We start from the raw sequence: 17,982 nt of genomic DNA, 5'->3' as shown, positions 1-17,982 counted from the left end.
TGACTGTACTTGTACTGTAATACATGCGACTGTTTGACTGTACTTGTACTCTAACATTCTATCTAATAAATATATTCATCATCATCATCATTGCTGAACCCTTGTGCTTAACAGATTGCAAGACTGGTGCCGTCATTCTTCTTTTCCACGCAGTACATTCTGTTATTATTTTAACATTAGAAAAATTACCAAACTTCATTGCGAATCTTTCATTCAAAGGTTTTTAGTTGAATCCTCCGTCATATGACCACATTTCCATAGAGAGAGAGAGAGAGAGAGAGATTCCTGACAAAACAGAAGTCAAAAAAATATCCACTTCTTCAAGATGTATTCAGAGAGGGATAAAAGGATGAAGCAACTGAAGACAGAGAGAAGAGGATGAGGTGCGGATGCCTCTGAATGCGACGTGTGACACCCGCCTACTGTTCAGCTTAAAGGTGCCCTGGAGCTACCGCTAAATGTAAAAATGTGTGGAATTGCTCTCAAACGGCACGTTGGAATGCTCCTTCTGTTGGCTGCGTCTGGCGAAGCCGACATCAGTTTAATATCAGTCAAACTGGTTATAGCTGACAATTTAGTGGCTTGTCAGTGTTTGTGTTTGTGGACGTACGATACGGTTCACCTACGCGCTGGCCTGTCAGGCCTGTCAGACAATCTCTTCATCCATAATGGAACAGTTGACCCCCCCGCCCCCCACCCAGGTCCTCAGTGCAATCCTCACCAGCCCCCCTCACCTTTTTCAAAAGATGTGTGACAGCATGAATCCTAAACAACCAACCCCGTGTTCATGTGATATAATTATTACTATGGGAGAGTTAGGCAACATTTCAATGCAAATATTGGTACATATAAGGTTTCATGAATAAATTACTAAATAACACAATGGCTAATGATAAATCGATGAATGTCCTTTTATAGGTCCATAACCAACATTCTAGGGGGGGGGGGGTAGATTTCCATGTCACAGTTTCAAGGTTTTCGTTATGAAACAAGGCAAAAGTAATTATATTGTGTCTTATTGGGCTAAACAAGAAGACATGTATAATATATTCATGTTATAAAGGACTCTACCAGCCGTTTGCGGGCATTACAGTGCAGAGGAAAATCAGGAAATGACATGGTAATCTGACCGTTCATCAAACCATAAATAGACAGCAATGACCACCTGACATTTGAAGCGCCACACATCTATTATTATTTTTTTTTTAAATCTGATTTCCAGCAAATGCACGTCTCTCAACAAGCCTTGATAACAACTGCAAGATTGCACATTAATTCCCTTCATCGAGAAGCCAACCGCGAGTTATCACGTGTAAAAGTCCTTATTCCACAAACATGTTCTTGTAGGTAACATAGAAAAATCCTAAAATGGCAGCGACAGATACCTCCACCCAGCCTGAACTCTCACGTCTTTCTAGCCCCCCCCCCCCATGCATATGTGCTGTATATGATTAAGGATCTCTTGCTTTCATGTTCAAAAATAAATGTCAGTATCTGCCCCTTCATTCAGACACCCAGTTAAAAATGTAACGTATTCTTTCCCGGCCAAGTTCCATCAAGTCATTCTTCTTAAGGCTGTCAACCAATAAGCATTCTGGGTAGAGACATGTGACTGGTGAAACCTGCCATCTCGACGTGCGCCACGAGACATCAAACCCTAGAGACCAGTGGATCGTGGCCTTTCCCACATCACGACAAGCTGACAGCCACATGGCTCCTCTCTGAAAGGTGCTAATTTCATGGCAGCTTCTGCTCTTGGGATTAGCATGCCGACGGACAGCTTTGTCTGCATCTGCCAGTTTAGGTTCCGTTCAGATTAAATTCAACCTCCTGTTTCTTCTGTTTAAAGTAGAGTGTCCACTGATGACCATGCAGCATTATTCATACACTGCAACAATTAAACCATCAACAAGGGAAGGGAGGGGGGGGGGCGGATTCTATACATTATTCATATCCGTGCCCCCAGGGAGAAAGGCAGTCAGAGCTAATGATGGAATGGAGCTTTGAAGTCATGGAGTCCTCAGAGAGGTGAATGGCATGAATTGAGTTCTACCGTCAGATACGTTCCGCAGCCCCCCAGACAGCTAATTTTCGTGCAACGAGCCACGTCTTGTCTGTTTTCCAGGTTTTCATTAGGAAATGGGAATATAATTAAGTTTTCTATGTGCTCTTATCTATGACGGGTTACAGAGGAGCTGCCAGGGGGTGAATATAGAATGAAAATGAAATGCATATTCCGTGTTCGGTTGTGCGATACCCTGTTGTGACGTTGGGCAGAACGAATGGGTTACACCCCCCCCCCCCCCCCCTCCAGCTAAGAAGAGAGAGAAGTGTGAAGTGTTTTTGGCGAGATGCAACTTTCCTCAAAAAAAAAAAGAAAGTCAAGTTCCAGCCAGACTTGACCCCTTTATTTTGGCACAGCTGGCACTCGCCATCTTGCCCTGTGCCATGCTGATACGCTATCTGTCCAAACAGATGTCCGCTCCGGCCACTCAGCTTTATTCGCTGCCACACACACACCCCCCCCCCCCCCCCCCCCCCCACTTCAGCGGCAGCAGCTGCCTGCTGATGTCTCGTCCGCCCTCATGCACGGCGTTACTCATGTCTTCTTCAGGAGCCACAGCCGAGAGACCAGCACTTGCCCTTCGGTGTTAAAGGGACGCCGCTTGCCGACAGGACTGTGGGAGTCTGAGGTCAAACATCCGTCTCGAGCCAACGCTGTGTTCATATGTGGCTTACCTCCAGAGTGAGCTCTCCAGCACCTTGGTAGAGTCAGCATGGTAGTACTTGGTTAGGATCAGGATGACCTGTGAGAGGAGAAAGGAAGCAGGTCAATATATATTTAATGCACCACCACTGATCTAAGGTCAGCAAGGCTAAACTGGATGCTGCTAAACTGCAGGAACTTTTTTAATTCACTGGACTCCACATAAAACTGCAATAAACAGTTGCTTTCCATGACAGTCGTATTGTTATTCTTGGATACTGCACACTGTGTTGTCCTGTAATTGCATAGCGTTACTACATATGACCAAATATATCTGCGTATCTTGGTTGTGATATCCATCCAGCTGCAATGAATGATACAAGTGTTTTAACATCTTCTGGTTACCCAAACCTCATTGAGCTTATTTCTAAAGAATCACCACATTATTCTCATGATATGCTGAAAAGCGGGCTGTAAACTGGCTGCCAGCACCAGACAGCAGAGTCATTTGGTTTTGCGCAGCGATCTGTTTACATCTTGCTCTGTTGCCACCAAGTGGCCAAAAATCAATATATTCTGAATCACAACCAGCTTTTATCACTAGAATGCAGGCAGTGTGCGAGAATGAACTATTTATAATGTGTCTGTCTTGACTACACCCCGACCCCCCCACCCCATCCCAACAGACACAACAATTACAGATGTCAGATTGAGAGAGCGATCCTGCAGTTATGTGTCTGCAAAATCGATTGAAACTGTAGAACAGAGTTGATCAAACAATCAAAGATGCTGTTGCCTATTTCTCAACTAAGATGTGCTCATATAATCCTATTTTAGGGAGCTTTGTGGATGGACATGCAGATTAAGCAGCAGAAGCAGTAATACGGGTGCGCTTTCTGATTACTGTGGCGAAGCGACATGAGGCACACTCTAGCCCTTCCTTCTGGTCATGGACTCTGGGCAGCGACCAAATATTGCTGATGTAAGCTTATAGATATTGGATTAGGAACTCAGTCATCTGAAGGGCTGAAACAGGGCAGCTACTGCTTCTTCACAGCAACAAGAGGCGTTCCAAGTGGGACAAGACGCTGGATTTGCAGGAGGGTCTGCAGTTTATATATATCTCGCCTGGCCTACAATTACATAGGTATCCCCTAACAGGAGTTGGAGCGTGTGAAACATCTGGGATACCCTGCTCTGCCTGCCGCCACCATGACCCAACCATTGATGCACGGAGGGAAATGGATCGATGGAGGGATGCGACACAGAGTTCAGGATGATATTTCACTTCTTTCTTCACACGGGAAACCGTTTTGCTTCCATGTGAAAGAACCACAAAACTGTTCTATTCGAAAGCATTTGAAACGTGATTGTATTCAGCGCTCTCCTATGTTGAATGCTAGCCAATGCTAACAACTACTACTGGGCTGATGACAATTACACGTTGCATAAAGCAACACAGCAATTTCACCAGAAGTGATTGCTGATATTGGACGACGCTGCCAGCAGAAATGCCTCCTGCAGTTGAGTCTCTATAAACTATAATAATAATTCAATGTTTGCATCGGCATATGGGAAACTTTCAGTTGACACTTAAATAGCTAAATAGATTTTTTTTTTTTTTTTAAACATATGACCAGTATAAAAGTGGCTAATATTTGATAAATGATTCTCCTGCATTAATATTTCAAACAAAAGTAAGCGTGAGAGAACTGTCTGCACCGCTGCTGATTTTTAGCCTGTGTGTTTTGGAGAGAGATTTGAGGAAACTATTACTGTGAACAAATAACTGTCTGATTTGCCACTCTGATTTTAAAAGTGTTTTCCTCTCAGCTGTCTTGGTGCAAACACAATTGTGGCTTTTACTCCCCTTTTCTTCTGGCAATCTGATTAAGAAATATGAGTTTGGTTCTGGTTTCGGAGGAAAGAAGCGCTATCCGCAAATTTGTACACAAAACTGAATAAAATCAGGGATGCATCATTCATGTGACGAAGACATCTTGGTTCCGGGACACAAACGCACTGGATCAGAGAGTCTCGTCTTCATATTCCTGAGAACTCCTGTTCTTGACAGTCTCAGGTCTGGTGGGATTTACGTTGCCATGGCAAAAAACCGCCAGCGGGTCAGACTGCAGAGTGGGGCCTGCCGGTGTGACTGACAGGTTGGCTTGCAGTTCTAGGTAAAGGAACAAGAGGAAAAAACCTTGGGCTGTGTTTAGACAGGAGGCGAGCATTTGGCCATGGGGGTCCGGCCCAGAAGCCACCGCCAACAGCAGGCTGTGTTGAAGGAAGTTATATGCAATGTGGACACTCCTGATACAGCCTAAGCTGTAGAAGGCAAACACAATCTGTCCTTGCTGCGGCTGATGGCAAGTGCTTATGGCTCATATTATTAGGGTGAATTTTTCCTTGAATTTTCTGTGACTTGCATAGCCAAAAAGAGATGTAACTTTCTGGGCGAAATAAAAAGACAGCCAAGTGAATTTTTTTTGACATGAATAGCTGGTTGATTTCTTTGTCACAGATGAAAGCCTTTACTCCGCTGACTTGGCTGCAGGCCCAGGCGTTTTATCAAATATCTTTTTATCCCCTCAGAACATTTAGCCTTACAAAACATAAGTCCCCAGAATAAAGCAGGGCCTTTATGTTGCCCTTTTGTGTCAAAGCAAGACTGCAAAGCTTGAAGCAAAAAAATTAATTTTTCATTAGACCTTCCCCTGAGGTGGGGCTGGTTTTGATATTTCAGATTATCTTTCTGCAGGAAAATTGGTCAAAGCTGAGCGCCACAGCTAGGGACATAGCGGTTGAGCATTGAGAGCTCTAGGCCTATTTTCACAACAGACTGCCATCAGATGCTTTTGGTGGAGTCTCTACATTCTTGGCTCAGAGCAACAGAAATGTAGGATGTTCAACCAGAGTGACGTTTGGAACTTTCCAGGGATGTTAACAGCCTCTGTAGTGGCAAATATAGTGACGGTGTACAATATGCTTTTTTTCTCTACCTCTTACTGGGGAGGAAAAAAACAACTTCTCCTGATGATGAATTTGTATCCATGCAGCACTTAGCCAATGTTCCCGTATTCATCATTGGGATACTGTGACTTAACTGGTATCTCTGTGAAACAGGATGTCCGCCTCTGCACAGATGTGCTTTCTCTAATGAGACACTGGTGCAAAGCTTGACACTTACCAAAAATATTAGAATTTAATTGTCACTGCTGAACAAAAACAGTTTAATAATAAATCTAGTTTTGGTTCCTTTTTAGTCGAGAGAGAGAGAAAAAAATTGGTTGCTTAAGCTTCTTTTAAATGTTCACCAGCTTGTTTGTGACTTTCTCAGGTTTTCCGTGCTAAGCAGGTGTGGGCCCGTGAGATTGTCACTGTTTTTCTGTTCTAAAGTTAACCTCTGCCAGGAACAAGGTTAAAGCTGTAGGGTCTTAGGTAAAAAAAGCGAAGGCAGGAAGGGAAATTCCATCTTTTGAAATGTTAGTGATGCCGCAGAACAACTGGGCTGTCTTGGTCAGTCAGCCTTATGTACTCTGCCCCCGTGCTGGATTAGCAGTGTTATTTAATTTAAAAAAATCATAATCTAATATGCTGACGCCTCTTCATTCATCCTAATGGGTTAAAGATATAATTGTCTGTCTTTTTAAATTGTTTCCTCGGTCATGAATAACAAAAGCAGACATTCATTGTTCATATACATGCCAAAAAACATATATTATATTATATAATTTCTACCTCTCCATTTCCATGTTCAGTCCAACTCCGATGTACAAGTTCTACTCAAATGAAAAAACGCTTTTCCCTTTGGGATGAATTGGACAGGGCGAGGATGAATTTCTCCATGAATCATAAGCGACAGGAGGCGTGGACAGCGTTTATTTGGCAGGAACGCACCTCGCCACATTGACAAAACTGCTGAACAGCGCAGGAGCGAGATTCTTCCATGTGCCTCTGGAGTACAGCGCAGTCCATCAGGACTACAGGCTGGCAGCGGCACAGCTCATTTGCCTGAAGGTCGCAAGATTGGGACCGGTAAAGACCCCATCCGGAAGAGTGAGAAAAGTCAGTCCGATGAAATGGAAATGACTCGCAGCATCATGTCAGGCCAAGAGGATGACCCGCCGGCGCCATTTCGTTCATGCCTGAGAAGCTCGCGATGAACTTTGCAACCTAATCAAACTGGTGTAGAGGAAGTAGCCACCTTGTAATACCACGACCGCATAATCACTCACTGTGGGTTTCTTGTTGGTACGCTGGCCGACAACGAGCCCAATGGCTTTTATTGAGGGAAAAGTCAACAGGCTGGTCAGGACCTCTGCATGACTTCATGCAAGAGCTACAAGAGACCGCATTGAGAGTCAAGATCATGGCCGAGCTGACCACAAGCTCCGGCTTGACAACGACCGTTTGTCCCCCTGGGACATTCCGGTCAAATGTGTGTTAATGGAGCGCTATCAATCAGCTATTGAAGAGGAGACAGAGGGAGAAGACGTTAAAGAAAGAAGACGACTAAATAAAGAGGGACAGAGCTCCAAGGCTCCGGACAAACAATGTCCTCATTCATTTCTTGAAGCAAAAAAACTAATGCTCCATCCAAATGTGTGACACCCCCCCCAGCTGTCTCCTCGGCCCTCCAGAACCCATCGCATTCTCCAGAACCAGACCACACACATAATCGATTCATCGCTGTCGGTAATAAAATAAAAAAAACAGAGGAACTCATTTTTGTCTGGGTTTTTTTCCCCCAACTAGATGAGGTCCAATTTATATTCTTGGGACACACAAGTACATTTCAAGCCAATTAAATCTAGGGACTGACTGTATGGATACTTTTGGAACCATCTCTGTCTCCATCACTGCCAGACACAAAATACAATGATGGGGGAACACACACTTAACTACAGGCGGATATTCGTGCTATCAGAGAATGAGACATGAGATCAATCACAGAGGACATGGAGACACGTTTCCTGGCTGCATTCAAGCTAGTGGCGTTGCAGGTCGTGCACCATCACCGCAGTCGTGCTTCCTTCCACCCACGTATCTTAACCTGCAAGTCTATTTCAGTGTTTTGAGCACTTCAGATTTCTCAAACGTTAAATCTAATAGTAATTGTTTTGACAATTAGCGCACATTTTATAGCGGCCTGCTTGTTTTAAGCCTTTCCAGCAGTGTAGCCCTGGTCATAGTGGATGTGTCCACTATGTTGGTCCTAGACTTTGGTCCATACCAAAAGGTCTGGACTTCCCAATTAATGCCACCACAAGCTTAATATGTGTCCTTGTTAGATAGACTATGTGAGAAATACCAGTGCCGTGTTGTGATTTTAATCCAGCCACATCATGAGATTAAAATCTGAACATACCTGCAAAGTGAAATATATTCCAATCTTTGTTAGGTTTTAGTTGGGAAAAATACTCTTAAAATGTCCTTATTGCCGTCTCCCAAAAATATTGTCCTATCATGCACAAACATATATTCATCAACTTGTAAATCTGTCAGTAATACATCTATATTCATTTTTAGGGTATTGGCTGCCTAAGTGAAAACACTTCAGTCCTGAAATCTTCCACTAGAGTAGGACCATCAGGCAGTTCTTAAATCACTCTAAATATGGCCATAAATGCAACCCTAATCCTAAATGTATCCCTTGGAGTGGCATTTATGCTGAACTACAAAGATAAAAAGAGGCAAATGGATTGTAATCTGCGGCGTTCACAATATTCAAACGCTACACTAATGGAGACCAACAGCACCCCTGATTTCTTCCAGCAAATTCATAAAGCCAATTTCCCAGCAGTGAGCAGGTCAAATCAAATGGAAGAGAAGAGTATCGAATGGCACGTTTGTCATTTGAACAAACATTTGAAAGAAGTAGTGTCTGGATAATGGTGTTCCGAGTCTAACACCCCCCCCCCCCCCATCCAAAGGACGTTTCCCTTCTGCTGTGTTTGCTGCTCGGGAACATGCAGAATGCTTGTACAAAATAATAGTGCTTCATTCTTCCAAATAGTCCCCCATAACCACAATCCTAAGCATCCAATGGCTGAGGACACCAGCCATCACCGAGTAGTCACATCTGGTTGAAGTCATTTTTGCGTTGAACCTTGACCACATTCTTTATGCGAGGCCAGGCAGCGACCCACAAACTCGTTACCATTTTAACAGTAGTTTAAGATTGCCACCATTCATTAAACTGCCCGGGCAGAGAGGAGGAGAGGGGCAATTACATGGGTCTCTGCGTCTGCTTGCCTTTTGCTCTGTCCACATAAAAAAAAGAAAAGCACTGCACTGACCTCTCAGGTGGAAAAAGAAGCACATCTGGGTAGCAGAGGACTTGTGGGAGAAACAAGGGAAATTATTTACGCTGTTGCGCTTTCTAATCTACGGATACAAGATGTGGAGACTTTCATTGTATAATGTCAAAATGGAAGGCGGATAGAGCTCGAATATGTTGGACAACTTAGTGTGCTTGTTTAAATACGGTACCAAAATGGGTATGAGGATTATATGTAATATTAAACTACTGGTGGTCATAATGCAGATTATGAACTATATTTTAATACTCTACCAACGACACATACCTTTCAGCAGAAGAAATTCTAGAGCTTGAGCTCACCGAATAAATCTCCACAGTTGTGTCCGAACCTGGGGAAGAGCAGGCCCTCGAGTTCCCTGCAGCTGTTCCCCGTTAGTCACAACGAGAGCCTCCATTTCATCTTTTGATGAAAGGGACATCATATTAAACTTAATTTTCACCACTTTGAGGCCTGCAGCTGAAACTTTTCATCCCGCGTTGGCTTGCTACATGCACCAATGCTGACTCGGAGGTGAGTCACAGCTCCCAGGAGAGCCCTAAAACGTGGGACAGTGCGTTTCATCCCATCATGTTGGTGATCATCAGCTACACAAGCTCTCCGAGCTACATCTAGTTCTGGTCTAACTGGATAAGCTCCAAAGTGAAGAGGTGCATGATCAGTCGTCTTAGGCCTCAGGACGGCTCGAAGGATTTATGCATCAAGAGGAGAAACCCACAACCTCCTCACCAATAGGATTTGAACCCAGTAACTTCGTGTGAAGCGACACCGCTAACCACTACACCCCCCGTGCTGCCCCAGATATGAACTCTTTTTGTCCCCAAGTACTTCGCCTTTTTTCGTGAGGCATCGTGTGTTAAAACTACACTGATGACATCATAGTAACATGAATAATTGTTAACAATAATAATGACACCATTAGGTTAACCAGTAGCAGAATTTAATCACCACTCATTTTGTGAAATTACTTAAATATCATCCTGACGTCACTCCAAACCACCGATACGAGTTTTTATTCTTCTGTCGTGGGAAATAGTGGGAAATTTGCACCTTTGTTTATTATTTTTTACTAAAAGTCTCTTTCAACCACTACCTTACTTCACAATTTTATCTAATCACCCAAATGTTTCCATTTTGCCTCCTCCTTCATGTCTAACGAGCGTGTCTTCATTTTCTTTTTGATCTCTCTTTTGAGGATTTCTTTCTCTTCTCGTCCACCTGTCTGAGCCATTGCTGTAATAAGGCTCTGATCAAATTGGCAGTTTGTTTATTTTTGTATTTAAGGATGAGACTGCAACAGCGCATCACCCCCCCCCCCCCCCGGATTCTTTTAAAATATGCCGTGCATCCACAACAACAGTCTCTATTTGATAGCTGACGTTACTGTCATTCCACTGCAAATACAGGGTATCATCAATACCCATGTAGCCACACAACATGTATCCATGCAAATATATAATTCGGTGATTGGAAGTGAGAATGCGATGTTGGAGTTTCCACCGCAATGACTGATGCTAAATCTGATAGCTAATTGGACTACCAGGACTGTGGGATCGGAGTTCCTTAGAAGTGAAAGTGATAATCCACTGCTGGGAGCCAGAGGCCTTTGGGACTGAGAAAAAGAGTGCAGGGAGCGGGGGGGGGGAGAAGAAGTGATAAAGAGAGATATGGGATATAGCAGAAGACGGGAAAGATAAAAGGAATATATGGTGAGAGACCAAGAGACAAAGACACAAAGGAGAGAGAAAAAACATGGAAGAAGAAAGGATTTGAGACTAGATAAGTTCGAGGAAAGTCTTTGTATTAAACAAAGAGGAAAGAGAAGATTTATAGTTAGAGAGCGATGAAGAGAGAGAGGGAAAAAGGGGAAGGCTGGAGATGGATGGAAGAGGGAAAAAAGAAAGTGAGGCATTACAAAAAAAAATAGGCCAGGGAGCTCGGGAGTGTGAGCGCTGTAATGGGGATGGTAATCGATGAAGCCAAGGAACTGAGCCGAGACTTCTGGCCCTCAAATCTGTCCATTGATTCGAGCTGCTTACTAAGGACGAGGTGATGGGGTTCGACGGGGGGGGCCACCGGGGACCACAAGCTGAACGCGGGTCTTCACAAGGACGGAGTGGGCGAGGGTACCTGATGGGGTCAATGACCTTAGGAAGACATGTACTGGAATTCTCCAATAACAACAGAGGTCTTGGCAGCTTCACATGCATGTCAGGCCTTTGCTCAAGTAAACCCCAACGGAATATGAGCATTGAATGAAGTCGCCCATTTGCTTCCGGCGTAGTGGAAAGTGTCTGGGCTGGATTTTTCTTTATGTTCAAAGATTCAAGCAGAACGGAGCTTACACAAGCATTTCTCAACCGACGGGGTAATTTGAGGAGAGTTGAGCGACAGTGCGTTAAGCCATTTCTGTTAAAATAAAAAAGATGTCGTAGGTGTATCTAAATGTTCAATGATAGCATTTTACCAAAGCATTTTAAAGTCTCTACCAATGATTTCCATTTTCACCTGAAGTGCACAATGACCATAAAAAGCAAGCAACATTAGCATTGAAGTATCTACTGTCCTTAGCTCTTTTTTGTTCCCCCCCACCACCTCCATGCATGAATCATATAGGAAGTTTATTGGATCTGGAAAGAAAGTCGATATGAAAAAGTGAAACTAAACTAAAACACTACAGCTACAGAGCAGGAATAAAACGCTGTGGGGTTTAAAAACGCTAAAATACGCTGTTGTCACATGGTCACAGAGTGGCACCTTCAGCATACATCTAGCCTCTTCATCGAAACTGCTGTCAGAAAAGAAATATTCATTAAGGTGCAGTCCAAAGCATGAGTAAAAATGTCAATGTCAACATGTCTGTTTTCTATCTTCATAAAACACCAACACTGTAGCACATGCAGTATATTTGCAGTTTTACCCCAAACGAGACGTGAAGACAGACTTATTGGAAGTCTCAAAGGGGCATCAATGAGAAATCCAATTTCCAGATACAGATCTTGATTCATAATTTCACTGTTCTGTCACAAATAAATGATGCCGTAAGCCTTACAAATCTATACCTAGGGGGATAAAGAATCACTTTATATGAATATACGTCAATTAAAGTGACTTCAACAGACACAGCTAGATAATCATTGACTGCAGATATGCAGCCCTTTTAATCTTTAGGCGTCATTGCCAGCATTTGCTGCTGAAGATTCATAAAGATGTGTTTGAATAAGGAAATAAAGCAGATGATCTGTGATGTTTTTGTCTCTTTAATGCAGGCTGTTGCAAAGGGAAACACTGCAGACTCTGATGTCTAATATACACCTGCAATTTCACCCCATCTGAAAGTCAAAATTACAAGAAAGATGAACTAAGTACATGCACAGGAGGATGGAGATGCCTCTCCTCCTTTCAAAGCCCCAATAAAAAATATGTCCAGACAGCAATATTAAAAATGACAAACTAAACATCAGAGAATGAAAGCCCAGGTGGGCCAAGGTCTATATGAAACCGTATCTGTGCTAGTCTTGAGCGCGGACGTCCCTCCAGCCAGACCTGTGGATGCAAACATGGAAGCGGTGTAGCCCTCATCCTTACGCTGACTTCATGAAAACATTATCTGGCACATTTCTGTGATTAAAACTTCCATTATTGTATAAAATGTGATCAACTTTAAATGAAAGTGAATAAAAACGAACCCATATAATCAAAAGCCTCAATAAATCTCAGTTATGCAATGCAATAAAATTGCACTCTAGATCCTCGGTTTTTTTGCAGAAGTGAAGATGTAATTAAATTCACTTCACTCAATTAAGGAGCACATAAAATGATTTAATGTATGTCAGGCAATGTTTTTTCCTTTCCAAAATAAGTTCAAACAACACATTACATAATTAAAAAGGCACCCATTTCTTCTTCAACATTAAAAATGCCAGTATATAGGATGATGCAAATGTTTTTCATCTTGGGTTTTTCCCAACATCCATCCCATTTCAATATTAACGCTGTCCTGGTGGCCTTACATTTCTGCATCTAGCTTTTTCCATTTGGCTGAAAGCATTTTTTTTTAAAACAGTAAAGAGAACGTAGCTTCAAAAAACATTTTCTTTGTTTTGTTTTAAATTGCCTTCTCACAGGCAGCAGCTAAACTACAAGGTCCACAGTATGCCATGCTTGTTCGCTATTCAAAAGCTTGCATCCTTCAAACCCAATGACATCACCATGACATCATAATTTCCTCAGACACAAAAGGCTCCTGCAGAGCCCCATGAAACTGCGTTCCAAGATGCAGCATTCCAACAGACGAGTTCACTGATATTGTCCGTGCATAATTAGCCTGGCTCCTCTTTCCTGACACTATTAAGAGTTGACACGCTGTGCCGTCAACACACAGAGCAAAGATCCTTTTATTATGCACATGGCCTTAATATATTCAATCATCGCCAGTTTACTTTCAACACTCATTTGTATGCAGCTCTGCTTCCTTTGTTCTTCCGTCCTGGCTGCCTTTGCCGCCGTGGCGGCGTGGACAGAGGCTCCTGGTCCTGGCTCAGGCTTCATCCCCTCCGGTGGATCCAGCTGCTTGCCACAGCTGAACAGCTGTCGCCTCCAGCATTATCATAATCCCCGTTCCTTTTCCTCTGTCCGCCCCCTCCTTCTGCTGACATTCACGCTTTGTCTGCCTTTTTTTTGTTGTTGTTCTTTTGCCATTAATGACTGCTACCAGGTCTGCCGTCCATTACGAGAAATCTATTTTGTATTTTTTTTTACACTCCAATCAAGAAAACCCTGATCGCTTGAACAAATGCAACCATCAGGAGTCCGATGAGGCCCGAGATTGTTTTGTTAATGGGAGTTAAAGATGACTTGGGTAAGAGGAGTAGACTAACAAGTAGCTATTCAATGCCACATTAAACACACTGGAAATACTCTCAGGGTCTAATTTGGGCAGATGTATTCCATGAGCTGCTCTAATTACACCAAGGAGATTCATTATTTATCCATGTACATTATTATACATGGTGTTTCCCAACAAGCAGGAGTTCAAGCACAGTTTATTCTCCGTGTTCAACGCCAACCCTTACGTGTAAATGAGCTCTAAAGAAGTGGCAAACGTTATTTGCTCTCTATTTAGCATGGCGGCAATCCAGAGTCTCTGCAGGCTCTTATGGTGACATTTTTCCACCTTGTCATTAGGGACCCCTTCATGTTTTATTTTTTTGTCCACAGGCCAGTGTTGGCTCCCCTCGAAATGGACGGTTATTACAATACAACCAGTCAGTGCCAGAGGGAAATATGGAAATCACAAACCTGAATAGAAATAGCTTATCAACATAAACAGTTGGGCGAGAAAAGGCTTTGTTTGAATGGAGGAATCCTTGGTTGGAATTATCACAATTAACCCCGTCTGGTCCATATTGAGTTTGCACCGCCCATCGGATGTGAAGCTGCAGCTTGATTGATTTTAAATTGATTGTTGATCAATAAAAAGTAATAGTAGGAGACATTTGATTGATTCTAGTTGGACATTTGTATTGGATTTCAGTGCAGCAAATGCAAAAGCTTGCTAATCATGTGCAGGATGTAGTAACAATGACAGCAGTAGTACTATTAGAATTAAACAATGCACGTAGCAACAGCAGTTCTAGACCTGCAGTGCAGTCCCAGCAGCAGCAGTCGGTGCTCTTACCAACTCTTATCAAGAATGGGTGTCACCATGCCGGCGAATGTACAGCTTCTTGAAAAAGCATGCGATTAACAAATCAAAGTCCAGTCTTGATTGATATTCTGATAAGAGCAAGCATGGCTCCTTGTACACAAAACGCACAAGATGAAATTGAGCAAAGCACGACACCTCCCTGTGCCAACTCAGGAAGTTAAAGCTGCCTCAAGAGATGCTGCAATCCGTTCTGTTCTCTGCCCATCCATCATCATCCGGTTTGGGGTCGCCAACAAACGGGACAGGAACAGTCCACGATGGACGATGTCTACTTAGACTACATTCCCATGACTCCTTGGCCAGAGCGTGCGTTCTGGACTTGACAACCAATCAGAAGTTGTGCATGTGTTACAGCTGATCTCAGATGCAGTGCAATAACGTAACTGAAATTTGATGCCAACGATGAGCTCAGCCCGGCAGAAGGAATCATAACAGACTCTGGGCCTCTTGAGGCACACAAGATAAAGTGCAAGCGCTCAGCTCAGTTGACACAAGTTAAATTTCTCCAGTTGTCTGAACAATACATGTGAAAAAGGCTTTTGCGGAGCAGATGGAAGCCTCTCGAGGTCCATATTTAACCCGCAGACCATCAAGTGGCAACTTCTGGTGTGAAGGATCAGAGCGGTTAACGCGCCTGTAGCAGCGGCACTAATGAGAGTAGTAGAGTAGGAGCAATGCCTGTACTAGTACTGCAACGAGGGACTGACCATCACAGAAATACTGCCCTAACCCTGAAAGCACCGTTCCCACTGTCGGACATAACGCAAACAGATCACAGCTCTGTATTACAAACTGAATGACTGCAGCCTCAATAAGGCCTTGAAGGTGCTTCCCATGGAGAAAACTCCACAATGGAGATCCCCCCCCCACCCCCAAGACTGGGGGAAAGTTTTCTCTGTGTCACTCATTATGCAGCATATTTTGATTTATGAGCCGACTAATGGATTGGAATAAAGAGCAGACAGCGGCGCTCATGCTGCTTTGCTGACAGTTCAGAACAAAAATGATAATTTGGGGGGGGGGGAGGGAGGGAGTCTCTCAGTGTCGCACCTGTGGAGGGTTTGCTGATACCGCCGTCGCTCATTATGAAAACAAACACCCACTTTTCATTATCAGCACAATGAAAAGTTGAGACGGCGCTTTCTGTACCAGGCAAACAAACAGCGATGTGTAAACATGTCTCCACTTTTGTTCTTCACTCTGTGACTAAATCCCTATTTACCTTTTCTGCTGCTGTTGCTTTACTTTAGAACACTTCAGATGAGATGCTTTTTCATTATCAGGACAGATTTAAAAGAATTTATGCAGACCAAATCAATTTTGCCTGAAAGGGATTCATGCTCTGCAAAGAATTTGGCAGCTAATAGTTGGATCATGAGTTTGAATAAGGATAAATGAATACCTCACTCAAAATGTAATATGCAGTCATTATCTTCCCTTCCCATTCTAATGGCAAATCGGAGACGCTTCTTTCAATATTTTTGGCATTTTGCAGAAGAGCTAAAAAAGGCAAAAGACATTGTTTTAAATTGTGAAAAGATCAACTCACACAAGCATAAATGACTGCATAAAGCCGTATTCTAAGGCCCCAAAATATATCAGATCCTACAGGGAATGAAAGATGTTATTTATTGACACCAGTACTATCGATGATGTTAAAGCTGGAACTGGAGACGACACTGGTTTAGGTGGACTGCAAGACTGTTTATATGGAGGATCCAGAAAGAGGTCACAAGATTCTGCACATTCCAATCAAGCGTGGAGACTAAAAAACCAAGTTGCTCTTAGAAGAGGTCAAAGGAGGAGGATGGAGACCACGCCGAAGAAAGAGAGAGAGGGAGAGAGATGAAAGTGTTGGAAAGAGACCATGACCCTAGGTCTGGAAAACAAGGTCTGGAGCCCGATTATACAGAGACCAAGAGAACAGGTGAAACTTGGACTCACGATCTCAGGGAAAAGCTAAAGGGAAGAGCTGCAAAACTATCCAATAGGAACAGTCAGAAAATGAATACAGTTGATGGGAAGGCTAATAGCTCTTTTAAAATGATGAATTATTTACAATGTAATTATTATTCAAGTGACTATTTACATCCGTGGTCTTCCATTCTCATCCTTAAGACACCTTCTTCCTCCAACACAATGGGCCTTCTGTATTTTTCTCGTTTTGAGCATTCCGACGCCTCCTGAACAGATGGGCCTCGGTCTGGCTTGCTCATAGGTTTGGATGGTAGCGTTCACGCTTGATGAAACGGAACACACAAACCGGGCAACCAGAGTACAATTTAATCCAACCGAACTTTCCAAGTGTGAATGCACCCTTAATCTTAACACCCCCCCCCCCCCTTTTTCACGTGCAAAGCCCGGCTCCCTCTGCCTCAATCTCCGTTGCAGAAACACCCAGAGACATGGCCCCACTTTGATGCCTTGTCACCCTTTGTTTGGCCTCAGATGAGGAAGAGGAAAACCAGAATGGATTCTGACATGGGTGCAGGAAATAGCACATGCATTTCACCAAACATACATGCACACTTGAGCAAGACAACACGCCTAAAGGAAGTCAGAGGCTTCTTTTTGTTCCACCATAGACACCGAAATGCTTTGACCTTCTTTTCTCCTGCAGGCCACCGTCACCATTCTATCATCCAATTCAGGACAAGGCCACCCAGTTTAAGAATGAGGTCAGAGCAAGTGTTGCAGTCCAAGCATGTAGAAACACCCGGGAGACTTCCACCACTGAGGGATGCAAATGTACTGAGTCGCAGTGTCCATCAAACCGGAATGAAAACAAGGGCCCTCAGCAGTGCCTGAAAGGCCTTTCAAAGCTCGCAACCTTTGTTCATGGGCCAAGTCAGTGAAGTAAGCAAGGTGCTGCATCATTAAGCAAACCACATGCTGAAAGCCAAAGTCAGGCAAGGGCCTGGTGTGAGCTGCTGAATAAATGGCATCTGAGAGACTCCTGGTTTATCCTACAGCATGGCATAAAAAAAAAAAAAAACACCATCTTGCTCCTGCTAAAACTGAAATGGTCCCACACATAGGTTGACACGTGGCAGTAGAGGGAGTAACAATATAGTGACATACATGTTCATGATACAATAATAATCCAAGATGATTGTTGTTATGCTAATTTGCTCATTATGTCAACCCTACCCTGATGGTAGCGTTAGACGATGCTACCAGCTCCACCAACCTAAGTTCAGCATGCAAGCAGGCTCCATTTAGATCATTAGCACAACTTACAA

At 43.4% G+C, this 17,982-nt stretch overlaps 1 protein-coding gene across 1 annotated transcript in view; it reads right to left on the bottom strand.

The window, feature by feature from the left end:
• Positions 1–17,982, bottom strand: part of sorcs2 (sortilin-related VPS10 domain containing receptor 2) — a 196,514-nt gene that overhangs the window by 135,497 nt on the left and 43,035 nt on the right. Inside the window, exon 2 of the mRNA XM_068755638.1 lies at positions 2,740–2,807. Within this exon, the coding sequence (XP_068611739.1) occupies positions 2,740–2,807 (68 nt within the window). The remainder of the gene's footprint in view (positions 1–2,739; positions 2,808–17,982) is intronic.

Source organism: Brachionichthys hirsutus, chromosome 23, assembly GCF_040956055.1.
Source record: "Brachionichthys hirsutus isolate HB-005 chromosome 23, CSIRO-AGI_Bhir_v1, whole genome shotgun sequence".
Lineage (NCBI taxonomy): Eukaryota > Metazoa > Chordata > Actinopteri > Lophiiformes > Brachionichthyidae > Brachionichthys > Brachionichthys hirsutus.
Note: the sequence above shows the minus strand (reverse complement) of the source record. Positions and strands in the feature narration are given on the sequence as shown.